Source organism: Anser cygnoides, chromosome 2, assembly GCF_040182565.1.
Source record: "Anser cygnoides isolate HZ-2024a breed goose chromosome 2, Taihu_goose_T2T_genome, whole genome shotgun sequence".
NCBI lineage: Eukaryota > Metazoa > Chordata > Aves > Anseriformes > Anatidae > Anser > Anser cygnoides.
The window spans coordinates 73,109,628-73,136,815 of record NC_089874.1 but is presented as its reverse complement, the minus strand read 5'-3'; the positions used below and the strand labels follow the sequence as shown (position 1 = coordinate 73,136,815).

Here is a 27,188-nt window from a genome sequence, read left to right as displayed (position 1 = left end):
ATACAAGTAGTGCTAGTAAGACTGAGGAAAGTATGAAAACCCACTGAAGTTTTGTAAGCCATCAAAGCAACGAGACATTAAGGATGCCTTGGATATTAGAAGAGCTAACTGATTTGTTCATGGGAGATCCAGTTCAATTGGCTTCTGAGCAGGCACCTTAGCCAATTCTAAACGAGTCCCCTTGTTCTGGAAATAGCCTAGTCACCAAAAATTGTGGTATGTGTAGGTTGATCTACCTATGAAGAATTAGGGTAAATTGTCCTGCATAAGACGCTGCTGTTGCAGCTGGATTGCTTCTGTTCCAAGCCTAGCTCTGCATTATTCCGCTGTCTGTAGTGTGGATGTGCCATCTCTCAGACCTGCAAACAGTAGTTCAGGGAGAGGTAATAAAGATTAAACGTGTTTGAGAAGGAAAGAGTTTGGAGCAATATGAGCCTTTGAATTACAGCAAGTTGCCAGGATTTCTGAAGGAGTCTCAGACTGAATAAAGTGACTGTGCTGATAATGAGACTATATAATCTCCTGTGAAATTCAGCTCCCCTGCAACCGTCAAGTCCTTAAACCTTATTCTAGAATGAACTAAACTTGTTGCAGGGAAGAACAATGGCGGCAATAAAATATATTGGGAAACATGGCTAAAGCGAAACAATGCATGTCAGAAAGGAATATTTTGTAATTCTTGCAGATGCTAATGAATTCTAAATATACAGAGTTAACTTCAGGAACAAATCATTGTTGATGACCTAGGAAGTAGGATTAGTATAATTTTATGACTGACATAAAAATGGGTGCTGCATAACACTGCAAATGCTTGTATGTGTAGGTAGTTCTGTTGCAGGAGATAGTAGTCTTTTCAATGTACTTGCAGTCTTTAAGGAGGACTATTGCTCAGCTGAAGTCATATATCCCACACTTTGATTTAATTTCCTATCCATTTGATTGTTCCTTTTTCTCTTTGAATGAAATGAAGTATTGAGTTGGCATGAAACATGGTTGGTTTTGGCTGTAAATATTGTGATGCTATTATATAAATTGTGGGCCTGTCCCCTCCATGAGAAGGTGTGTTCAAATCTGGTTTTTGCATCTTGACAAACATCAGGAAAAAATACCCAGGCAGCACAAGTTGTCTGAGATGTGAAAATGTACGAGATGTGAGGATGAATGAAATATATTAGAACTGCTTAGGATAGGGAGGAAACAAATGACAGGTGACATGATAGAAGAATGTAAAAATAATGAATAGTGCAGAGAAGGCTGGCTGCATGCTTGTACTTACTGATCTGCAGATATAACAAGAACATCCAATGCACTTAGAAGGCACCACATTCAAAAGAGTTAAAAAAGAAATCTTTTATGACGAAAGTGCATAAATAATCACTGACACAATCTTCTCTTGAGCAAAAAGTCTCCAGTGGGTTTGTGGGAAGACTAAACTAATATATTGAGTGGTGTGAATGAAATCTTTCTACTTCAGCACATCCACTCAGCCTTAATGGATGAGAAGAGTCTTCCTCCATTGACTTGTTATTGGAGAATTGTTGTTTGCTGGGCATGGGACTGCTGTCTCAATGAACTGGCATTGGATGCTCAAAAAGATCAGAGAGCTGTTGATCCGCATTACAGCACTAATCCTTCTGTTACTGTAAGTTGATCAGTCTTCAGTCCCCGTATTTCACCTCTTGTTATTTGAGGTTTTTTTTTCTGTGGGATAATGAAAAACTATTTTTTTAACTCACTTGCAGATTACTACCTCCAGATCAAAAAAGCACACAATTCTTGTTTGATATTTAACTCAGATTTTTCTTTGGGTACCCCCATGGTAGTCAATCAAATTACCCAGGACACTAGCTACATAGAGGTTGTTCCTGAAGAAGCTGTTTTTATGCTGAAATAACATCTGTTAGATGAGTAGCAGTTGCAGAAATAGCAAACTACAGTGGTGAAATTTTGCTGCATAGTTAAGGTGATATGGAACCGAAGATTAATGCAATGTGAAAATCAGTGTGAAGATATAAATTGAAGGAAACACAGCCACAGCTGCCATGCTATTCTAAATTTGGAGTAAGGGCCTGAAGAAACCCCACTGCAGCAGAAAAGAATGGAATCCCATATAAAGGCCAAACAGTGTTTTTAAGTACGGAAGTATCTTCTGCGGAAATGAAAAGCAGTTTGTTTGTGTTTTTTTGTTTTGTTTTGTTTTGTTTTCAACCTGAAGTATCTTTTCACAGGATGGCAGGTTGTTTAGAATAAAAATACTTTGATTTCTAACATTACAAGAAAGATGTTGACAAGGCAAGTCCTGTATAAGGCTACCAAGATGGTCAGGGGACTTGAGCACAGGGCACGTGAGCAGCTTGAGTTGTTCAGACCTCAGGCAGGAGTTAATGTAAACTAGAGATACATCAACAGTGTTTTAAATTGGGAGTTCCCAAACCTCACTGCTGCAGCTGCCTCATCTTCAGTGGTACCTCCTCTCCTCTGACGTTGCCCTGAGGCCGACAGGGACCGCTGCTGCGGTTAGTGATGTTGACGCTTCTTCACTGGGTTCTGTAAAGGCTGTTAATACAGCGGAGATTATCTGTGCCGTTTAACCCCTGTCATGTTCTGTCCTGCAGTCATAAAAAGCATCATAGTGTCTTCACTGCAGGGCACTTCCCAGTGAAAGGATTCTCCCACAGTTAAGTTACTTTTTGAAAGTGTATGTGCCAGTATTATCTGGAAAGGAGAAAATCTGGGTATGTATTTTTAGACTGGAATCCTGTGCTGTCCCTTCCTTCTGAGAGCAGCATGCCATCAAGGACATGGTAAGATGAGCTTTCCTTTTTTCCCCGGAGGGGCTGCCAGTGAAGTTGGAGCGCATGATCCCTAGTGCAACAGCAAAAAGAGAAGTTTTGAAACATCTTCAAAAACTTTTTTAATCCTCTCTCCAGGAGGACAGAGGTATTAATAGATCACAGAATAGTTTTCCTCATTTGATTACAAAGATAAAGTTTCTAGGTGCCTTTCCCCCCCTTTTTTTTTTTCTTCTTTAAAGATGAAAGTTGAGTCTCCTGTTGGGGGTTCCCCTTGGTCCAACTGGAACAAGGATTTGCCACTGTTTCTGTGTCAGGCATCAAAAAGAGAGTTACGAAAAAAGCTCTAGCATTTTGAAGTTTTTTTTTTCCTTCTTTATGAGGTGTATTAATATGGTGTTTTTTCAGTGTCATGAAAATGTTCAAGAGAAAAGACTAATCACCGTAAAGCTTAAATGATTCTGATGCAATTCAGTGTTGACTACCATATAAATGTGACTACAGAGTTTTCATAAACACTGACCTCATCAAAAAGACATTCGTTACATCAATGGCTATAACAGCTGAGCATTTAAAATACAACCTGCAGCCATATATATTTTCCTTCCTTATCCCTTTGCTCCTTGCTGGGTTGTTAGGATGATGAACGAGATAATCAGAAATATCATCTGTAATTGAATTCAATAAACCTGTTTGAATTGGCACAACTGCATCTTTGCAAAGAATATTTTCCTCTAGGTGACTGACATTTTTGATCTACAGATGAAAATATCAGGGATTTTTACTACATTAAGTCCTAATGAAGTGAGCCTGCATAACAGTTTACCAGGTCCAGCTCTGGGTCTGATCCTGTGAGCTGCTACATGCATTCAGCTCTTTGTGAACCTAGACAGAGATAAAGATGATCACAAGCCACAGACCAAACTCTTTTGTGGGGCGTCCACAGTGAAAATAAATTCCCTCACTCACTCAAAGTAAATCCTTCCTGAATATGAATATAATTTTATTTCTTCAGCTACGTGTTTCACAAAGACATGCAGCATGGAAAATGTTAGGTGAGCTTTAAAATACTTGTAAATGCTGATGAATGAATACTTCTATTGTGCAGAAGGTAAGTCCAAAATAGACATAGTAAATGTCCTGAAAAAATATAGATTGCAATAACAGATTCTTTTTATTTTATTAGTTACTCAACAAAAAGCATTTCAAAACCAGCGAGTAATGAATGATTTAACAACTTCATTTGTAACATACTTAATATACTACTTTTTCTGCTTTTCCATTGAATTAGTGCATTGGGTGATTTAGTGATTTCTGTTTAGATCTAGCCAATGTCTGATAGGATCAGACATCAAAGCAGTCATAAAATTAGAACAATAAATAAGTAGTCTGACAGATTCTTTCAATATTAGCTTAATTCGTGCTCCAACTTATCAAGGGTAATATTTATTATAGACCTAAAGGGCATGGAATTAAAAACTATATGAATTAGCAGGAGAATCCTGACAGTTAAAGTCGATTTCATAGCCTGTGTGTTTCCTTGCATGGCTAAGTAGGGAGGTTATGCCATTAGAGCCAATAAAACAGCATTGGGATAGATGGCAGGCAGGATGAAAAGTGAGCAAGTGCTGCATGTCTATGTAGATATGTCTTTATGCATACTAGCTTAAATGAATGAGGTGAAGTGCAGGAACCAACCACCACAAGTTTGTGCCCAAACTTTATATCCTTTTGTGCACTAAAAGCCTGCTGGTGCTCAGTGTACATTGACAGTCCATTTTCCCTCTGTCTCCACGACTAAGTGGGGAGGTCTTCCTGGTGATATTTTAAAATAAAAAGATACAATCTTCACAAAGTGAGCATTGTAAAACAGCCTGTTAGGGAGCTAGTTTCAGGAGGGAGATAGAAAATGTGAAATGGTGCTTTTTGCAAGCATTTAAACTCTGCCTCTGATGAATGGGAGGGCGTTGACTGTTTGCCTGAAGGAATCTCCTGTGAAGAGGGCATGAATAGAAGTTGCTTTTACTCCTGTTAGGAGACCTGTAGGCATCCCCACAACACTGTGTGGGTGCAGGGACTCTGGGCTTGACGTTTCCAGAAAGCCAAAGCTTAAATCCTGGACTGAGATTTTGACAGTTTCACAGGTGGAAGGAAGATGGTTAAGTCAGTTGGAGTCTGAGTACTGGCTGAGTCACTATGGATACACTTTTCTTCTCCCCATCTTTTCACAACAAGTCGGCTTGCTTTGATCTGGGCATTTTTGTGCCTGGTTCAGTTAGGCACTGACAGAAGAGCTGCAGTTTTTGTTACAAGAGAAATCACGAGGATGGCTCTTCCATTTTTCATTTTGCTTTGTGCCTTTATAAAGAGGGTATGGGCTTCTGAAACGTCTGTCTCTGTGCCTTCCTTGCTACAATGGTCTAAACTGTGTCTTGAGTAACATTAAAATGTACATTCATTGCTTGTCTTTTTCCAGTAGAGGTAGCAGCCTTTGCAAAAAGGAAAAATTTGCAGTGCTTTGCACAGTGTCCTCTTCAGGAAAACCAATATAGAAAATCTCCAGGGCAGTTCATCAAAACAGATGTATGAAACCTTCAGGGGACACCCTTTTCCCAAAAATACACCCTTCCTCAATTACAGGCACAGACATGTTCCTGTAAGCAAATTTTCCAGAGACACGTCTGACAAACAATTCCTTCCTCTGTGCTCCATGTAATGAAAATCTACTGCTTCATCCAATTGGGATTAACAGTTCCTGCTTTAAATATGAGTTTGGGCTTGTATTGCACTAAAAGAATATTTTCCTTCTGGGCTGCAGGAAACACCTTATGCAGGCAGGAATTCTTAACAAGTCCCACAATACCCATGTTTGGCACATGTGCATATAATAGGTGTACCTGGAGTCATTCAAGTGTTCAGAAGTACAGTTTGCTTGTTTTACATCTAGATACAGTGTTGTAGTTGCAGAAGTCTCTCATTAACAAAACAAAAGTTACTTTGGATGATAGAAAGGAGAATTATTAGTTGTCTTTAAGCTGTTGATCCTGCAGTAGTTTTGCACCTTTCAAAAATTTAATTCCTCATCACAAAGGATACTGCCTGCAGCGCTATCCCACTATAAAGGAAGAGGAGGAATGCTGCCTGCTCTCTCAATACACCAAAAAGAAAAAGAGGTTCACAGAAGGAGCGAAGCCTGATGGGCTTCCAGCTTTTGAAGTCTATCAGTCATCCCTCCACTGACAGCAAAGAGAGGCTTCCCGTAGTTCCTAATGTTGCTCTGGGGAGTTCTGTTGGATAGGGGAGGACCCTGGTCCAAGACTACAAGCAGATCCCTCTTGGATCTTCTTCCAAAAAAAGACTTGAGGCAGCTGGTTGTTTACCAGCTTCAGGGAATGCTTCAAGCAACGTCTTTTGTGCCATCCCACATCTCCGTTTACCTACCTCCACCTCTAAATGCTGTGGAGCAGCTCCTTTTCCTCTCAAGTGGAATCAGTGAACATGCCCTCCTACTTACACCTTGTCTGAATTTTCTCTGTGATCTTACAGTGATTTATGTTAAGGGATAGATAGATATGTGTGGTGGTTTTACCCTGCTACACAGCTGAACTCCACCACAACCACTCTCTCACTCCCCCTTCTCAAAGAAAAAAGGGGAGAAAATACAATGGAAAGGGCTCAAGGGTTGAGATCAAGACAGGGGAGATCGCTCGCCACTTATCATCACAGGAAAAACAGACTCAGCACAGGGAGATTAATGCAATTTATCGCCTATCACTAGTGGACTAGAATGGTGAGAAACTAAAAGTAAACTGAAAACACCTTCCCCGAACTGATCCTGTGGGGGCTGCCCACAGGCAGCAGCTCTTCAAGAACTGCTCCAACATGGATCCGTACCACGGGGCCCATCCCCCAGGAGCAAACTGCTCCAGCACGGGTCCCCCACGGGCGGCAGCTCCCCCCAGACCCCCTGCTCCTGCGTGGGCTCCTCTCCACGGGCTGCAGCTCCGGCCCGGGGCCTGCTCCTGCGGGGGCTCTCCATGGGCCGCAGCCTCCTCCAGGCCACATCCACCTGCTCCACCGGGGGCTCCTCCACGGGTTGCAGCATGGAGATCTGCTCCATGTGGGACCCATGGGCTGCAGGGGGACAGCCTGCTCCACCAGGGGCCTCTCCACAGGCCACAGGGGAACTTCGGCTCTGGTGCCTGGAGCACCTCCTGCCCTCCTGCTGCACTGACCTTGGTGTCTGCAGGGCTGGTGCTCACTCCTCTCTCCCAGCTGTAGCACAGCACAGCAGTTTTCTCCCTTTCCTAAGTCTGATCTCCCAGAGGCCCAACCAGTGTCACTTGTGGCTCGGCTGTGGCCAGCTGCAGGACCCTTTGGAGCCGGCTGGAGATGGCTCTGATCTGACATGGGGCAGCTTTTGGGATCTGCTCACAGAGGCCACCCATGCAGCCAACCCACCAAGTCCTTGACATGTAAACCCAATACAGTGTGGCACTTCTGTAGCCTCCTGCTCCATCCATGTTCTGGATGTTCAGCATCAGATTTTGGTTCTGCTTTTCATGGTAGTACTGAGCATCTCTTAGACTTCAGTAAAGCCGTGCCAATAGTAAGGTGATGCTTTTGTTGTGTGAGGTGTCAGAATTCAGCAGCTAGTAGCTTTCTCTCTAAGCAATACATTTTTCTGTTTTGGTTTGGTTTTTTTTGCTTCCCACCTACCTTTCCCTCCTCAGGGAATTTCACAAATAAATTACTGAGCTAGACATACATGAGCACACTGAAGAGTAGGGTATAAAAATAGTTCGATGCTTGTAAAATGGATCATTTTCACAGCCAAAGTATTTTTGCTCTTGTCTCAGAGGAACATTCAAAGTGCATGGAAAATGTTTTTGCAACAAAAATTATTGGCAATTTTCAGCTAACACAAAAATATTGGAAGTACTTTTCTTTCTGAACTCTATTTGAGCACTGCTCAGTTGAATATAACAAGATATAGTTGTATTATAGAGCTTATATACTAAATAACATAGGAGAGTACCTCAGTTAGAACTGTATTTCCATCTTTCCAATTACACATGCTTTACAGTATAGAGATCTACCAGTATGAACGTTAAACCAAGATACGTAGTTGTTTTCCCCAAATTCGATTCCAGTGTTTATGGGTTCTTTGTCCTCTTTATAAATATGGCAGGACTGGCTTTGGAAAATCTCAGTTGTCTCTGTAAAAGTCTTCTAAATGTAAATGGAAGGTATAAATCAAAGGCTTGCATTGCTTTTAGAAAGCCTGTACATGAGCTAGTTTGAGGACAGGGAGCAGTCTAACACAGCAGTACAGAACTTGGAGTGGGCTGCAAACTTTCCCAAGAAGCAGGGCAGATTTACTGCGTGTGGGCATCTCCACGCTTGCCTGCAAACAGTTGTTTAATCATGGCTCTATTTTGTGATTGTTTGGTGGCTATTGCATTTCTGAAAGGAAACACAAATTAGCCAAAGTCTCTTATGCCTTCAGCCAGACAAACTTGCAAAATCCCACAAGCCTCTACTTGCTCTTCCATGAATCTCTGCTACTATGAGGAATATGAAAATGAATGTATTGCAGAGTGAACCCATTTCACTGATCTGTTGATTCTCATATAGGTTACAAACAAGCAGTATCATTTACATTTCAGTGACACTCTGAAGTTAGCCAGAGGGATATGAGGGATGTTTTCAGTTAAACCTAAGAAAGCCCAGGTGAAGACTTTTAAGTGCTGGTACTGGGCTGTACCCGCTGAAGATACCACATCTTGCATTGACAGCTGCTTTTGAGAGCCCAGAGCAGTAGGAGCTAAGCTAACAGGTTCTCTGGTTTTGGTCCTGGAATTGTGGTTTTAGGCTGTGGCAAAAACTTCTTTTGATATTTAAACATTCCCAGTCTTCACTCTTGCACTCATGCAGTCCCCTGTGTTACCGCATCCCAATCAATGAACTAAACTGGGGAGCTGATCTAGCTGAAAACAAAAAATCAGAGAGAGAGATGTGGTCCTTCAGCCAGGTTGGTGTCACTTGTGTGCACAAGCAGCTATGTAGCCACAAAGCAGGAGCAGTGCTGCTGCAGGAGTGAGTCGAGCAAGGGCTGCTTCAGCTGCTACCGCTGCTGGAGACAGGGCTGTTGAGACACAGCATTGCTGCTCTTCTAAGGGGGAGAAGATGTAGGAAGAGAATAATCCATGGTTTTGGGGGATGTCTAGCAGAGAAGTCACATGGATGCCCTTTACCTTCTATTGGAGACTGTCCTTTTCATACAAAAATAGTTGATTACTGCCTTTCCACTTTGCAGGCAACCTTTGCAGCTATTACCACATCAAAGATTACAGTTTAGATTAATCATATATGTGTTTGAACTTAGTGCTCTCTCACTACCATAGCTGTGATGGATGAAGAGAAAGAGGCTGATTTTACCTGTTAAATTTGAGGGTGACAGATCAACTGCTAGTCTTGCTTGTCTGGTAAACAGCCCATTTAGCCTGCTCAGATGTTTCATGATAGACTTCTTTATTCCTTATTGAAATATCTAATGAAGAGGAGACTTAAGCAGATATGATATTACTTCGACAGGTATGTGTCAAGCATTAATACACAAGGTTTTACCCTCCTTATTTTCCAGGGTTTGTAGTAGGAATTTTACTCAGGCATATGTTGCCACTCCACACTGCCAGATTATCTCTGGAAATACCATGTTGTCTCCCATACAAGTTCAGCAGTCCTGGAGCAGGACCACTGATATGCACAGAGATGGTCCTGTACATAACATCCAGGTATGTCACATGTGTGTATTGCATTCTCCAAGGATTTCAAAACTTTTCTTTGGATGGGAGCTTCTACTGAACTGAGCTTCTTAGGAAGGCTAAGTGAAGTGCCTGTTTTTCTCTTCACATGTTAAATGATTCATTTAATGACATTCAGCACGTCCTTGTCACTCACTGTCCTCCCCAGTCCTGCTTCCCCTTCTGATACCTGCCATAGTCAGAGGTGTCTGATGTTTGACAGAGATGAACACGTTAGTTTAGGCAGGCCAAGCAACTCTAAATAAGGTAACTGGAATTGATCCCATTTTTATAGCTGAATGAATTGCCACCTCTGCTCATCTACACAGGCTGGAAGTTTGCGCATTCCTAAATATTTTTTACGGGAGCGGTTTAAGCTAATGGGTTTTACTGTATTGCTGGTATGGCTAGAAGCATGGACACGGTTGGTTTCCACAGTTCAACTGATGGATGGAAGCTGTGTAATTCACTGTAATTCAAGCATCACGGTATGTGAGTACACTTAAATTTCATTTTTGGCATTGTCTGTAATTCTTGAGATACTCTTCTTGCTTGCAAGCAAAAGACCAGGTAGTTCTTTCTGTCTGTGCATTGCTTCCTTGAGCGTGCTTTTACTGTTGCTTTCTACCACTTAAAACCAAGTTTGCCTAGCTTGTGGTCTCTGGAGAAAGCAGAAAGCATGCAGGTGTGCTTGTCCTGAGTAGCAAAGGCAAAGCTAGTGAACATCACAGATACTATGTGTCTATAGGTGTGTTTACAACACTAGACAGGGTACATTTTCCCTAAGACACAGGTTTGGTTCATTCCTTGATTAAAAAGAAAAAAAAAAGAGAAAGCCAATGATTTCAACTTGGTCCATTTATTCTTTTAGTTGGTGACCTTTACAAGCCATGCAACACTTGGAGCTGGGATGTCTGTTCCTCAGTGGTGCAGGGATTTTTTATGCTATAAGCCAAATTTAACTGTTGTGATCGTTTTCCATCAGAATTTCAGTACTGAAGGGATTGAGTTCATCTAGATCGAGTCAATCTTTTGTGGTATTCAGTCTGAGATTTACAATGGAGGCCCTTGTAAGGGCTGGGAAGTAAAATGGATGACATGTCAAAGATGGTATGAAGCTGAAAGAGAAGTGTCAACTGGAAACTCAGCAGAGAGGTGGAATTGTGAATCCTCTCCAAGTCTGTCCTATGTTTCTATGATTTGTGCAGCGTTTCTAGGGGGTTAATGAGTAAGGCTGACCATGCATGGTACCTTTGTGCTGAAAATAGCTTTCAGGCAGATTTTACAGCTCCTTTGTGTTTACCAAGTAACTTCAGTTGGCTCCATGTACAGGATTTGCCGCTCAATGCAGCAAATGCCAAATCAAAAAGAAAGTAGAAAGAAAAGAGTGAAAGAACAGAAAAAGAAGATTGAAAATGAGAGTAGTTGCCATTAAAAACAAAACAAAATGCACAAAACCCATAATCCATAACGGTAATAGAGTTGCCATGTGTAATGGTCATGTCTGTTGCACAACTCAAGGCAGCACTGCAATTGGGAGAAGGGGGAGTAACGCTCTGATTCTTGTTGTGGTGAGTGTTCAAGGACATCTTCAGAAGAGACACTGATTTTATATGCAATGCTGCCAAGGTCATCTTTGAGGAAAATCTCCAGAGAAACTTATTTATTACTAATTGTTCCTCCCCAGTTGTGTTTGACTGCCTGCGCCTCCTTTCCACCTGTTACAATGCAGCTGCAGAGGCCGTGGCTCCCCCTTTGCAGCAGAGGGAGTGAGGAAGATGCAGTTCCTCCTTGCTCCTTGTCCTGCTGCTCTGTGCTGTGCTGCAGGCTGATGCTGTGCTGGGCAGTAGGAGCTGCACAGACTCTGTGCTGGAAGCCTGCACATCCAGGAGACCCGGTGCTGCATCCCCAAGGATCAGCAGAGAGCAATACAGTGCTGCTGCCTGGGATGTGCCAAGTGCTGAGATCCTGAATATTCAGGCTAAACGCCGTGGCTTAATGCAAGGATGAGAAATCATAAAAAGGAGTGCTCTTTGCTGTCTCTGCCTCTCTCTCTCACAATATTTTTAAGATGGCTGAGTTGTGCCAAAAGATACAAGTTGTCTTTGAAACAATTTTTAAGTGTAAATGTGACATTTCCTCCACTAATCACACTTTCTTCAGGTGAAAGATAATAGAGTTGTCTGACTAGCTCAGCCCTTGGTCTTTGCTGGAGTAGTTACTCCGGAATGAATTATGTCCATAGTGGTGGCTTTGTAATTTCTGTTCTTTTTTTGCATTAAGCGCTCAGCTCATTTAGCATCTCAGTTTGAATGTGAAAATGTTCTAAGAGGTGAAAGATCAGTGATTTATATGTAGTACCCACCATCCTTCTAGTCCTAGTTCCATCCTTCATCACCCTAGTCCTCATTTTACTTTGAGCTGATGTCACAGCAGATACATCAGTGCAGTGAACCTACTGTATTTTTTCCCAAAACATTAAAAATCCATGCTAATTTCATGCCTGCTAATGCTCAATCACAGGACATCTTCAACTAGAAGTTAAACGATAAAGTAGTGCTAGCATGGATGGTATATAACCACAGCTGATTACTTTTTTATTATTCATTTTTTATGTTTGAAAATCCACGTATGTGTGCTCATTTCCATCATCTTCTCTAACCAAAAGCAAGACATTCAATGTCTCTAGCCATATGGATTTCACATACCACTCCGAGCAACCCAGTCTTATATGGTAATGACTCAACAACTTACTGAATCCAGTTAGCAGCTTTATAGATCGTTACTCAAAGTATCTCATAGTTAGGTTTCATAACAGTCCCAGTTGGATTATCTCACATCCTCCATGTAACTATTCATTAAAGGCAACCATGCCTTCAATCAGCAAAGGAGTGATTCATAGTTATTACTTCTTTCTCTCGATCCCCACACCCTACTTCTATCCAGCCTTGCTTCTCAATATGTGAACGCCAAACAGTCAGCTTGGGCTGCTGTCTCACAATATAGGGGAGTAGTTAAAGGCAGCGGTCATGAACAGATTAATCTTTAATGGAAGTAATCTCTTAAGCGTCGCTGCTGTGTTTGATCAAATACTGAAAGAGTGAGCTTACAGGCAGAGCTCCGTCTTTGCAGGGCCTGTATTACGTTTGCCAGAAAGGAGAACTTTGCTTGCATAGAATGAAACTCATGCTAGAGCAGAGGCCCTATGAAGGACCCTACACTTGTAAGGTCTGCTTAAACCATTGATCTCAGACTTAAGTGGTGGCAAAAGAGCTTGAACTATTGCAAAGTTCACTGGCATAGCTGTATTTGCTTACCTCTTCTCATGCTGTCTTGAACACATTCTTTCATTTCCTAACCAAAGTGGTGTATCATCATTTTTAAGAAGAGGATCCGAGTGGCTGCTTCTGCTGATCAGTTTTAAAAACATTACTACCCAGGGAGCCATCCCTCTTGTTTTGTAAAACGTCAGCTAAATCCTCAGTTGGCATAAAGAGATGTCATTCCATTGCCTTCAGTGGGAATAGGTCAGGAGATTGAACTCAGCAGCATTTGAGAACAGCCAGACATATCTTTTTTCCTTTCCCTTACATCTGAGTCTCATTTTGAACATAATATTTTTACATGATCTTTTTACATAAATGTGCTTTAGTGCTTATGTGAATTCAGTGAATTGCCAACTTGTGATTTTAGCCTCTGTTTCCACATGCATTTCTCTTGCCAGCATAAGGTTTATGCTGTTCTCACCCCCCGCACTGTGCTGGCACAGTGACTGGTGTGGCTGTTCAGTGAACCTGATTGGGAATCTAAGTCTTTATTTTTTTTTCCTAACTGGTAATTTTTCAACCACATCAGCTCCCTGGTGTGCTTCATCACACATGCAGCCAGTCAGACAGATGTGCTGGTTGAGTACAGTAGGGCAAATCTGAGAAGGAGGGAAAAGGACTTGGAGACAGGTTAGAAGAATCTGTGCAAACAGGATGCTGTTGAATATGAAACCTCAGTTTTATTGACTCATCCATGTGCTACTGAAATGCTCACCTGGTATTTGGGGAAAAAATAGATACAGGCTCCAGCTTGAAAAGAAAGGGAAAGGGAAAGGGAAAGGGAAGGGAAAGGGAAAGGGAAAGGGAAAGGGAAAGGGAAAGGGAAAGGGAAAGGGAAAGGGAAAGGGAAAGGGAAAGGGAAAGGGAAAGGGAAAGGGAAAGGGAAAGGGAAAGGGAAAGGGAAAAGGAAGGGGAAAGGGGAAGGGAAAGGGAAAGGAAAGGGAAAGGGGAAGGGAAAGGGAAAGGGAAGGGGAAGGGGAAGGGAAAGGGAAAGGGAAAGGGAAAGGGAAAGGGAAAGGGAAAGGGAAAGGGAAAGGGAAAGGGAAAGGGAAAGGGAAAGGGAAAGGGGAAAGGAAGGGGGAAGGGGGAAGGGGAAAGGGGAAAGGGAAAAGGGAAAAGGGGAAAGGGAAATAAAGAGGAAGAGGAAGGAAGACCTGAAGATTGATCCAACACAGTGTGGTTCTAACCATAAGCTTTGTAGGTGAATGCAGAAACTGATTCAGATTTTTACATTGCTTTCACTCCATTAATTCCTGTGGAGTTTCTGTGATGTGTTGTGGGATGTATAAAATCAGAACCAAGCTCTCTTGGAATCCAAGAGACCAAGCTTGTTCCCAGCTATGCAGATGTGCTAGCAATATAAGAAAGCTCTAATCCAGTTTAGAAATGCTTATAAGTATTTTGACTGTCGTGCAACTGTTAAATCCCACACAATTCATCCTTTGGACTGATGCTTCAGCTTCTGTGGTAGGTTTATATGAGTGCAGGGTGAGATAAGATTTCCTCATATGGATGCTAAAGTAAAATCACAATAGTATCAGGCATCATTATACTTATTAAACCCTGTGGATGAAAAGTGTGTGGGTTTGAGGAATGGGATCTGCAGGTGTCTCTCTTTATCTACTTTGTGCTATTCAGCTGATACGATCTTGCTGGGTTGTCCAAACTGTCTCTCTGGGTCTTCACCTTTTCACAGAGACCACTGTGCTAAAATGTCACAGGGATATTGTGGTCTCCATCTTCTTTCTGTTAACAGCTGCAGAGTTCCTCTGTAATCTCTTCCTTTTTAAGGATCTATATTCCCTCACTGAATCCACACATCCAGCACCTGTGTTTGTTTAGCCATTTCTGCAGGGAGATGTCACTGGCTGGGGAGAAGAGCTTGTGTGTGTGAGTGCAGCAGAGAGATGCGGTGGTTGCAGACGATCCAGAGGAGACCATGAGTAACATTGCTACCCTCAGCAGTGTTCACGCCGAATGATTTTCCTATTCTTTGGTACTGTGTTTCAAAACACAATGCTGCTGTTGCTGTGTTACCCCATCCTGGCTGAGTATCACAAGAATTAGGAAGGGTAGAGAACATGCTGGTGATCTTAAGGGAGTGGCCTCGAGGTGAGTCTGGGCAAGGTAGCTTAGCTACCTGTAATCTCAGGACAATCTCCTCCTCTGTTTGTTACCATGGTTCAAACAAAGAAGATGTACTAGCAGAGATGATGGTGTTTGAGGTCAGGCCACCAAATTGCTGCATCTTATGTATAATAAATACCAGTCTTTTCCTATATAACTCTAAAGTCAGTAACGTAGGAATAAGTGCGCTAATTTCAGTAGTAGTTGCTGGCTGGGTGCAGCAGTATGCAAATTACAGTGGTTTACCTACAAGTAAGGCACATATGTGAGACTGTGGTGCAGGAGAGCCGTGGCATGTGTGTCTTTCTGCTACAACTTAGACAATCATGTCAAAAGTTTGATCTTTATTTTCTTTGTGGAGAATTTTTAAGAAAATACTTCCTAAACCCTGTTTAAGAGAGTCTCCAGTTCAGGGAACAACAGCCTGCAGTACTTTCAAAGTGGTACATGCCCCCATTAAGCCATTCTTTGTTACTGTACAGGCATAAGTCATAAATAATTTATTTGTTCCTTGGCAACTTCATATTTCATGTAGTAACAGAAGAGCACATGCAATGGAACTTTTATGAGATCAACATTTTATCCCTGAGAAAGATTTAGTAAACATCAAGATTACTGTGAAGCCAGTGATCTTATCAGTCCAAGCAAACTTTCAAAGGTTACTAGAAGACTAGCCTTTGCAGCAATGGCTATGAATGTATATATATGTTTACATGCATGTATTCTTATACAGGTACACGGGGTTGTTTTTCTTTGTAGCAGAGTCATGGCCTCTTATTCCCTACTGTAAAAGGCAATGTTGATAGAGAAATTTAAAGGCAGCTCTTTCCTTGCAGCTATTGTATATAGAGAGAAGAGGTACAATAAGTGAATACAGAACAGCAAGAGTGAATGAAGATGGGGAAGCAGGATAACATGTATAAAGACAAGGAAGGCATGGTGATTATTCAGAGCAATATATTGAGGCTCCAGAAGATGAGATTTCTATTACATTTCTACGTATTCCTATTTTGAGATCAGCTGATCAGTAGTATGTCCTTGGACATGTCATTTCCTCTCTATTTTTCAGTTTCTCTACCTCCAACAAGACATGAGGTTAATCAGCTTCTATGTAGAAAGGCTATCATTGCCAGAGTAGCTGTCCTCATCAGGGCCAGCCAGCCTTCATTCATGGACTGGTGTCTCTGATGTATCCTAGTCCCTTGACTTCCCCAAATTGCCTTCGGTTTTAGATTTCCAGCAGGCTTGTTTGCAGCTTTGTTTTGTTAGAAGAAAGACATTGTCCTTCTCAGTTTAAGATTGTCTGGGTTTGAATGTGAATTCAGATGGCTGAAAGCAAAGGGTTAAGTTCTTGATATAAAACCAGAAAAACGTAAAAGGGAAAGCTTCAGTTCAGTGTATCAAGGATATACAGCATATTCTCTGGCTGTTCCTTAGAGCTTTCCTAAGGCATCTCTCAGCCCTGAAACAAAGGAGACAAACAGCTGAGTGACATTCTCCCTTTGGGTTACTGTCTTACAGAGTGGACTTTTCTGTTTTTTTGTTTTGTTTTGTTTTGTTTTTTTCCATTGGCTCTAGGCACTGAAAAGTAACTTGGCAGCACTTCGCTTTCCTGTCTGTTGTATTTCAGCAGTGGTCTATAACACTAATGAAAGGGTTGCTGGCCTAGAGAGGTTGCATCGTTTTCAGAGAATTTGTTTCCCTTCTCAGTCTGTCAGTCTCTGCTGTCCCCTTCAAAAGCTTTCCCTACTTGCTTTATTTCCTGGGAATGTGGTGTCTGTAACAGATTGCTTTTGCAACATATGATAGCAATGGTTTCCATTTCCTACCTGCTTGGCTTCCTGAACCATTTTTTTTCCCATTTCCTTTTAATGCAGTGGGATAAACAAACACATGATGCGTATTTGTTTGGAGCTATCTTTGCTACTCAGGTTAACTTCCTGCATTTTAAAGACTGTTACATTTTATGCTAGAGAATTGAAGAGTATTGCCACGTAGTTCATCCTCCCACTCCAAAGGAGGATCAGCTCTACTTATAGCATTCCTGACAGACACTTGTATAACCAGTCCTTAAAGATTTCCAGCAATAAGGGACTACACCGCCTTTCCAAGCAAATTTTCAAGCAAAACATTACTGCAATTTGAGCCTATCACTTTCTTCTCCTGCCCTTTTAAATGCTGATGAACAGGTTATTACCTAACTCTGCATTTTGTGTATTTGAAGGGTGTTTCCATGTTCTCTGTTCTTTAGGCTGAGCAACCAACATTCTCTCAGTTTTTCCTTATAATTCCTGTTATCCAGACATCTGCTTATTCTCGTTGCTCCCCAAAGATCTGCCTCCAGTTGCCTCACATCTTTCTTGAGGTGTGGAAAGTGTACCTCAGCAGAGCCAATAGTGGTGTTGAATAGAGTGGAGTGGAAGAATGTCACTCTGTCTGCATTGCTACAATTCATCCAGAGTACTGTTTGCTTAGCTGAAAGCAGCACAGAAACATCACTGATTCACCTTCAGATGGTGATTCTGTGCTGTCTTTACATCCTTTGTGCAGGATTGCTCGTTACCTAGTTGTTTCCCATCCTCCGTGAGTGCAACTTACAGAAGCTTGCACTTGTGCTGATCGAATCATGTCCTTCAGCTTTTCCAATTTGTCAAGATTATTCTGAATTCTAATCTTGTCCTCAAAAATATTTTCTGTTTTACCCAGCTTAATGTAATTTGCTGGTTAACAAACACTTCTGCTGCATTGCCTATTCCATTAATGAAAATATTCCATCGTACGGGAGCTAGGATGAAGAACTCTATAAGAAGGATCCTTCACATTTGGTTATGAACTATGGATGACTGCTTCCAGAAGCAACAATTTATTGGCAGCTCCTCCAGCTGTTTGGGATATCACCTTTTAGTAGCAATCATGTTGATTACCAGTTTGCTCATCTACCTTCATGCAGCTCCCTCCAAGGTGAAACATTTATGAAGACAAATTTTGTACTACCTAATTTTGTCAACTGTATTTAGTATTTTTCTTCTTTTTCACATTTTTTGTTATAATCTTAAAATATCTTTCCCAATGTTTTTTGATGTCTGCAGCTTCTTAATTTTTTTTTCCATATTTTATGGATTATTAATTCTAAACCTTTTTCTCTTATCTGGTTTAGCACACTGTGAAGATATATGCAGTACTCACATACACACCCCTACATGTACATTTGCACCACCATGGTTTTGCTTCTTCCTGCAATTTATTGATATATTTATTGATTATTGCTCTATTAGCCTGTTACCCCTTTATAGAGGGAAATCAGATTGTTTTGGCTGGATTTGCTTGATATTTCCATGTCTTCTGTTTTTTTGTGTGTTTTTTTTTTTTTTTGTCTTATATCATTGGTGTGCTTACAAGTGGTTTGGTTATCTGCACCAGAGTCTGTCTGGGAATGTGAAGTAAAAACAGCTGGTCTAGAGCTCCCCTGGATTTCTAGTGGTTGGTTTTGTTTTGTGTTTTTGTTTTTTTTTTTTTTCAGAAATAAACACTCTGTTTGACCTCTTCCAAATATTTGGTACCTTACTTGCCTTCTATGAACTCACAAAGACAACTGACAACAGCTCTGAGATTTCTCCCACTCATTCCTAAAGTATCTTAGGGCAAAGTTCATCAGGCTTGGACAATTTAAGAACATTTGATTTACTCTAATGCTCCCTGTGTATTCCCTATTCTGGGCTGAAATCTTATCCCTTCTTTGCTGGTATTAATTCCTGCTAGTCAGAGGATCAGATGCCCTTTTTTTGCAAAGTCTTAGGAAAAACGGTATTTTGATCTTTCTAATGCAATGTATGAATGGTTTTCTTTCCTTTCTGGAGTAGTAAACCAATAATTTCATTGTGCTTACTAATGAAGCATCTCATTTTGTGCCCTGACCTTTTAGTCTACATGCCCACATGGTGTTTTGTTATGTGATGCTCATACAATCTTATCATAAGAGGTATTCACATTGCAAGCATCATATCATTGCTCACAGTTTTTTCTTCACAAAGAGTAGGCATAACATTAATGATATAGATGCCAAACATGGCAGTTAGAGTTTTCCAAAGTAATGCTCATTTTGACAGCTGTAGAAGTTCTGGCCAGTGCACTGATTGCTACATGTTGTCCTCATTTAGCTATTTTCAGTACAGCTCTGACATTCCCGCCACCCCCCCCCCCCCCCCATTATATTCAAAATAACCAAGCAAGCCTCACCTATAACACACAGGCTTTTTGTTGTACATGGTGGTGTAAGTGTATTATCCATGCAGATGGGACCCAGCAAGGGCTTTTTCGTTGGTTGGTCGTTTTTGTTTGTTTGTTTAACCTCTTTAACAGCCAGGCGGTTTTCTTGTGTGTTAACAGCAGTTTAATCTGCTGGCCAATAGTCATCCTTACTTTGAGGACTTTTTCTGAGTTGTCTTCCCAGGGCAGCAACTGTCAAAAAAGCAATAAGAACAGGTTTCTTGTGACTGTGTGAAACCAAACTACCCTCAGGGAGGGAAAGTAGGGAATTTCTATATCTCCGAAACAAATCCAGTTAGACGGATTAGGACTCATAAAACCTGACAATTCTGAGAGAAAAATAACATATGGAGTGGAAGGAGGTAATAAACAACACGTAATTGTGGAGCAGCTGCAAAATTTCCACTAGGTTTAACAGATACTGTGTAAGCAGGCCTATTGAGTACCCCCTGTACTTGCACACACACAGGTGTGAATGTTTTAAAGTTGTCTTTGAATGCTGCAGGCTGCCTGGGGGGACAGGTGATTTTAATTTGTTGCTTTTATCCGAAAAGGGCGAGTGATTTCTCTCCACTTCTACTCTTGATTTTAAAGATCCTTCTGTCCTGTTAGCTTCTCTCTTCCTGTTTCTTCCATCTTAACCACCTAGCTCCTGAGTGTGGTGAGGACAAAACTAGTAATCTCAATGATGAAATCTACATAAATACATGAAACAACATTCAGTCCTTGCAGTTGTCTGCCACCTAACTTTGTAGACCCTGATTTCTGTGAGTGCTCAACAGAGATGTTTCTGAACCTGCTGTCACTCCAATCCATCTTCATTACTTAGGAGAATGAATTGTTTAAAATTTTCATATAAATTCCCTTTTTACTCGATTATGAAATATACTTTAATTTGACAGCAATGTTATTTTTAGTAATACTTTTTTGTAGCCTTTAGTATTAACATGTAGTTGGGGGAAAAAACTGCTAAATATTTATACTTCTCTTCTTTGATCTTTCACTCAGAAGAACTGAAAAGGTATCACACTTAACATTTTTATTATAAATATTTCAGATAACGTTTGAAAGACGCCAAATTCACCTCTCGCATTGGATTTGTTCAACTTATTGAGATAGGTTGTCACTCCGTAGTGCTTCCAGATGGCAATTCAGTTGCCAATGGTTGGAAACTTTTGGGTGATACTGTTGTGACTAATCACCAGTGACAGAACCATTAAATATTTCTGTTTGACAGAAGTAAGACCAAACCCTCTTCCTTCCTTTTACTTGCATGCTGTGTCTCAGGGGGAGGTAAATATAGTATCTTCACACAAGAAGCACAACTCTGCAAAAGCAGTGCATCTTCCAACAGTACATTTTGCAAGCAGGTTGTCCCTCACCCTTTCCAGTGCTAGCCAGTTGCGCTGGAAGGCAGTGCGCTGTCCTGTCTAAGTCATGGAGTTCTGCCAGATCCACAGAGCCTATTGCTGCCAGAGCTGCCTCATTCTCCATTTAAATTACTTGTGATTTAGGATGTCAGGAGAAACGTGGAAAAAGTGGGAGAGCCAGCAGTGACAGAAAGTATGTTGATTAGTTGTTCTTTTACTCCCTGAAAATGTACATTCTTCTGTGAGAATTTGATATTATTTGCTGGCTAGCAGTCAAAACACTTCAGCTGTCAGTGCTGCAAGGACTTTCAGGTGTTGCATGCTTCTGTTCTCAGTATTCTCTGATTCTTCATCAGCTGTGTCAACCGAGTTTCTTTTCTAGAGAGCGGCGTGATTCATCATAGGAATTTTTGGCCTTGGCCTCTCATGGGTGATATAGACTTGCCATGGCTTCTGAACCACACAGTGCTGTGTAGGCACGGTATCCAAACTGAGTTATTTCGTTCTTTTGGTTGCTGGATTGGCAAATGATTTAGCCTATAGTTGTCAAATTTCAATAAAAAAAATAACAGAAAGTATTACCCCTTGTATTTTATTTTGGTGAAAATATGATTAGACATTGAAAAGCATTTGACACTGAACCTTTGCAGTTAAATGTAGGGAAAGTGAAGCAATACAAAACTCTGTGCTGGATACAGAACAGGTGTTCTGTCTTGTGTGATGCTGAGACTAGCATTTTTTCTCTTATTTTCAGCATCCAATTATTTTTCTATGTTTAGTACATAATTAAATGTCCCAAATATTTTACCAAACAACCTTCTCATTTGCCACTGCAATGGGTAGCAGTTATTTCGCTGGATTTTGTATGTGTGTTTTTGTATCAGAATGTGTGTTGTTTCCTATCTGTATTCCACCTGTGCAGTCCTTGGATCTGTCATAGTGATAACCCTGAAGAAAAAGTAGGTTTATTTTATCATATTCTGAGCCACAATGACTTGCACACATTCTGATCTTTGTGTGCATGCCCACTGCAGGGCTTCCTTTTATTCCTGAAAGCCTCAGCCTTGGTAAGTTGAGAGACTCATTCCATTAAAAGTACATAAAGTTGCATCTCTCTGGCGTGATGAGTGCTCCAGGGTTACTATGCTGACAGCAAAGCAAGTCTTGAAGATATTCAGCCTCTAGCCTATTCTTGAATCTTCCTGGATTTAGAGCAGGATTTTGAACTGACTCACTAGATGGAGTGGTGGGCCCTTAGAAACTGAAGAGGCCTGGTGTGATTGGAGAGAGCAAAATTTCCGTAAGGGAACTTCCCAATCTGAATCTCTGTGGAATTAATTCCTTAGTGTTGGTATGGATCAGATATGATGGGAATTTTGTCACCTGTGCTTGATAAATATTTTTCCCAAAGAGAGGGAGATTGGAGAAGGACAAGCACTGATACTGGAATCCATACCCTTGAGAACTGGTTTTACACCTGCTTTACAACCATTGATCATTGCTTTCTTCAAGGAATCAATGAGTTGTGTTAAAAAAGAAAAAAAAAAAAAAAAAAGAGAGACAAAAACACCAATCCCAAACCCTACAGCTTTGCAATTTTTTTCTGCTTTTCCATGGCAGCAGAAGTCTGTGTCATGGTTAGCTTGTGATCCTATGGGGACTTCAGATACTCTTTTGGTATAATGGAGAATGATATTGTTCTTCCTATACTTCACACTAGTGGTATTTTGTCATTGCTTGAATGTAATGGATTCCATTACTTTTGGCGCTGTGAGGCTTAAGAGCTCTTTAATGGGAAGTGCTTGGATCTGAGATGGGTTGACTGTATTGTTGGCTGGTTACTGAGACAGCTATGACAGTGCACAGGGAAATATTCTTTCAGGTTTTTTGTGTAACTTGTTCCATTTACAAGAGTTCCTTCTGCTTGGGAGCTGATGGAAAAAAGCCCTGCACCCACCCTCACATTAGTTCTTCTTTTGCTGGCATTCAACAAGCCAAGGTGGCCTCTTGAAATGAGAAAAGGTAGCTGGAGGCCAAAGTGCTGAGCCAAAGCACAAATAATTGGTTAAATTGTTTCAATTAACTTTTAGTGAATGCATCTAACAGCCAAGAGACTTCCTACTCTGGGTGATGCTTGTGAAACATTTTTTCAGTATATAGCTGTGTCTCTTCTGGCATGTAAGAAATTAGGTGACAGATTTAGGTAGAAAAGGAAAGTCATGATATACAATGGGTTCATACTTGACATAAGCCATAATGACAATGGGTTAGATCCTATTTAAGGCTACATGACAGTGTCTTAGTGACTGAGAAGCTGAAAAAGTTTGAGCACTTGCATTTTTCATCTAACTTCCGTTAACGTAAATAGCAGGTGTTATTTATGTGCTTTGCCACTGCATCCCATACCGTGCTCTTTATTTCTCTCAATAATGTGGCTAATAACAGAATTTTGACACTTTTTCTAGATTAAGAGATAAGCTTAAAAATGATTTAATATTAAAGAAAGAATGAATGCAAAGGCCAGAGGTTCAGAGTATTCAGACACAGATTTCACCAAGTCCGAATGGAAAACAGCAAAAAGTCCATTACAGTCTCAAGTTTGTGAAATACAATAACAATCTTTTTGGTCCAATTCTATGTCAGTGAACATGCATCTCTTTTAAAATTAAAACAAACAAACAAAAAATAACCCCACAGTGGTCAAGTAATGTTGATGGTCTCAACACGGTTATGTTGACCTGAACTATTTTTGAAACTGAATTTTTCTGCCAGGTGTTGGCTGGAAAAACTCTGCAACAGAAATGACCATTCCCTGCTTTCTGTGGGTTTAAGCCAATTCTTTCTTCTGGAGGTGATCTAGTGCCTTTCACTGTCATCAAAGTCACCTTAAACAAAAACACATCCATTTTTTAAAGTGCACTTTTTTTTTTTTTTTTTTGGTGTACAATACACTGTTCTAGAGAAATGGATTATTAGCATTTGAAAGGACTGATGAGAATGCATCTTTGGGAATGGCCTTTGTTCAGAAAATTACGGGTATATTCTACATGCATATCACCATGGTAATTGAATTATTTGCCATTGACAGTAAGGTGTATAGCACAAGCCTTTTGCCATTTTCCATGATGTGGTTCCTAGCAAAGAATGCTATTTGTCAATTTAAAATTTATAGTATGACATTTAGGAGTTGTGCCTACTATCACAGTGGACGTGGTCTGAAAGCATGGAACAAAAAGGAAAAGGTAATTACATCTTCTCTGTGCTGTTGGATGCTGAAGTCTTTTCTGTCTTTTTAAGACAGGCATGTGGAGAAGCAAAAGTAAATGGGGAAGGAAGAAGCTTTGGCTGGATAGATTCTTCAGAGCGAGTTTTTAGCTGTGTCGAATGAGTTTCATGCATGCATTGGGGCTGAAATCTACCAAGCATCATGAAGGTCTTCCTTCTCATAGATTTCAGAGAAAAAAATGTAGGTGGCTCTTTCTGACTTGGGTATCTAAACTATGCTCTCTCCTTATTAGTCTTGTTGGAAACTACCACATGGAAACACAGACAGATATGGCTATGCATTCAGCTTCTATTGGCTTTCCTGAAAGTGATTTTGTGAGATGATGGAAGAGATTTCTGTGGTGTCACTAGGGGTTGAACATCAAATCTGTGGCCTGGATTGCTCAGTGCAGGAGAGTTTTACCTGCCTTATACTCAAGGTGTTTTTTCTGTTCTAAATGAAGTCAGACTCCATGTCTAAAGAAAACAAGGATGAGTTGAGAATACCCATCTACGTGTTTGGTATTCTTGCAGTTTAGTATTTCTCCCCATTTCAGCTTACAACAAGAACCATTCTGGAACTGTTTGATGCACAATGCAAGGCCAAAGCTGTGCTGTCTGCATGGCTCCAGCAGCTACGGTTCCAGTAACATGAGTGTATTTTCATTTCCTGCACATTATCATAACTCACAGGACAATGTTGCAAAGAAAGCAAGCCTTTCTCATCCGTTCTCTGCATACTCAGAGCATGACCTGATCACTCTGAAATATGTAGGTGGTCACTGAGTACTGTGTGAAGGTTTATGTAAGGTAACTACATGATGAATCTTTCTTTGGGATATAGGATGAAAACTGATGTGGCAGGAATTGGGAGAGCCTCGAAGAACCTCATTCACACCATTCAATTAACATAGAGAAAAGAATCTTGAATACTTGTGTTACCGTGTGTATAGGTCTTTCATTTCAAAAAAGATTGTGTAGGAAAATGTACAATATGGATATGACACTGAATAGTACTGCTTAGTGCCTCGCTCAGAGAACAAAAGACAGAGTACTCGTTTTTGCTCCTTGATGCTGTGGGAGATTCTCATCTCTACTTTTCTATTCCTCAAAGTAAATCCAGCTTTCTAGAAAAATGTCTGGTTCTCTGTTGTCCTTACCCATTTAAGAGCAGGGCTAACCTCCATACAGAAGTCTTTGTGCTTCTGTGCTTTAAGACAGATATAAAGTAGAACACAGTTAAGAAGTGCGGTGCTTTTTCTTTCCCCTCCAACTCCCAGATGCCCTTTATCTCCCTCTTCAAGTGCAGGATGGGGGATTATTCTTGCTACAGTATTGCACGTAGGTGAGCCAATACCAGACATCTATTCTTTAGGTAACATTTTGGTTACCAAATGACCCCATGTCTTACTTTTATCTAGCCACTGAGGCAGGTTGCCCAGTGGCTGTGTGTTCAGATGTGTTGCTATTGGTAACTTCTGGGGTCAGCTTTATAGACAATCTGTATTTAAAACATCATTCAGTGAGCTTCCATGCAGGGGAAGATAATGCAGAGTTATTAATTTTTATTGCCTAACATAGCCTTTCATTCTAGCCCTGAATCCAGTGTCAGGTTGCTTTTGTGGTCATTTTATAGGACAACGGGAAGACCAATGCCCCTTTATTTCTTGCTGTGCTCAGTTATCAGGCTGAAACATCAAAACATACACACTGACCTTCAGGGTGGCCACATGCAGTGAATCTGACCAGGCAGTGAGTAGTTCTCTAGCACACGGAGGAAGCTGTGTGCCAGCTCCTTAATATCACGAGGCAAAGCTGTTTCCTCCAAAAAACACATGAAAGGGTGTTAGACATTGTTTTACCTCAGTGTTTATTCACTGACTGTAATCCTGTGGCCTCAGAATACATCCCCATCTTCTTTTTCCCTTTGAGCAGTACTTCACTGTATTCACTGCATTTCATTACCTGAAAGCCGCAGGCTGGTGCAGAGGAGACTTGTGACACTGAGATCAGCTAAAGCCTAATGGGAGAGAAGGAGTCCGCGTGACTGCAAGCTGCATGGAATTGTCTGGAGGTGCAGCTTAGGTAAATAAAGCTTAATGCACTCACCGTTAAGCTTCTTCTTCTTCTTTTTTTTTTTTAACCTGATGAAGCTGCTGTTCTCGGTTTTGGCCTCACATTTTCTGTTGCTTGGGATAGAGAACTAGAGAGCTGCTTCTTCTGTATCACCAGGCTGCAGCATGACAAGCAGGAGAGAGTCCACTATGCAGTAGCTGAGCTGAGCTATCTTTAAGGTAGGCAAACACTCTGTGACTCTGAGCATCCTCGCAGACCACAAGCAAATCAAGAAAGGAAATCAGCAAACGTATTATTTGCTGACAATAATTGTTTCCAATCGCAGCTGATGGCAGTGATAAATCTCATTGCCTAGTATTTTAATTTGAGGGACAGGGTAGGTATTGAGGAGTAAAAGACCAAAAAGTACTTGTCCCCATCTGCCTTGAAAAGTTAGTTAATACTACTCTGAAAACAGTGCTTAAGTTTTCTGAGACTTACAGCTTGTCTTTATGGAAATATCATTAATCCCTTATACTATTTCTAATTAGTAATAAAGATGCAATTAATTCTAGCTAAAAGGGTGAGAGAAAAATATAACATACCAACCATGTGAGTGATGTGTAGCCAGCCATATGTATTACCATTTATATCATTGTTTGGCTATAATTACAATTAGATTAATTACACGTAATGCAATCCAATGCTTAACTGCAGTTACATCTAACCAAACCCCAGTCCAGTGCTGCTCTGTAAGACCTCTGTCCTTTCGCAGTTTAAATGCGTCCTAAAGATGCTGTTTTCCACAACGCCCACAAGAAACTATTGCATCATGTTGTGACCTGTTTAATTTGCCCATGGATGAACTGCTGGCTAGGATGGATGGAGAGGGTTATGTAAACACATGGGACAAGAGAAATCATTACCTTCAGTTAACCACGACCAGTCAAGAAACAGTGGTAGTTGTTACCCCTACCACAGCTTAGAAATGGTAAGCAAACTTGTGTTCACATCGCATTAAATGATAGTACTGAGTTTTCCATTGTGAGATATATTCTCAGTATATACAAGAGTTCAGGATCGGCCTTGTGACTGTACAGCTTCTAAAGAGATTTTCAGCCGGATCAATTTGGAAATTTTTTTGTTCAGGTGGGTTGCTGTAACACCTTTAAAAGCTGAAGT

At 40.9% G+C, this 27,188-nt stretch overlaps 1 protein-coding gene across 4 annotated transcripts in view; it reads left to right on the top strand.

The window, feature by feature from the left end:
* Positions 1–27,188, top strand: part of FARS2 (phenylalanyl-tRNA synthetase 2, mitochondrial) — a 249,018-nt gene that overhangs the window by 219,215 nt on the left and 2,615 nt on the right. The window contains exons 11-12 of one of the 4 annotated variants that reach the window (XR_010829432.1): positions 25,924–26,036; positions 26,782–26,997. The exons of 1 other annotated variant lie outside the window; for it this stretch is intronic. Coding sequence is in view for 1 of the 3 variants with exons in the window: in XM_066992479.1 (XP_066848580.1) it covers positions 25,887–25,920 (34 nt within the window). In the remaining 2 variants the exon portion in view is untranslated. Of the gene's footprint in view, positions 1–25,886; positions 26,037–26,781; positions 26,998–27,188 lie in introns of those variants that run through there. 2 more of the 4 variants (XR_010829431.1, XM_066992479.1) reach the window with 2 other exon arrangements.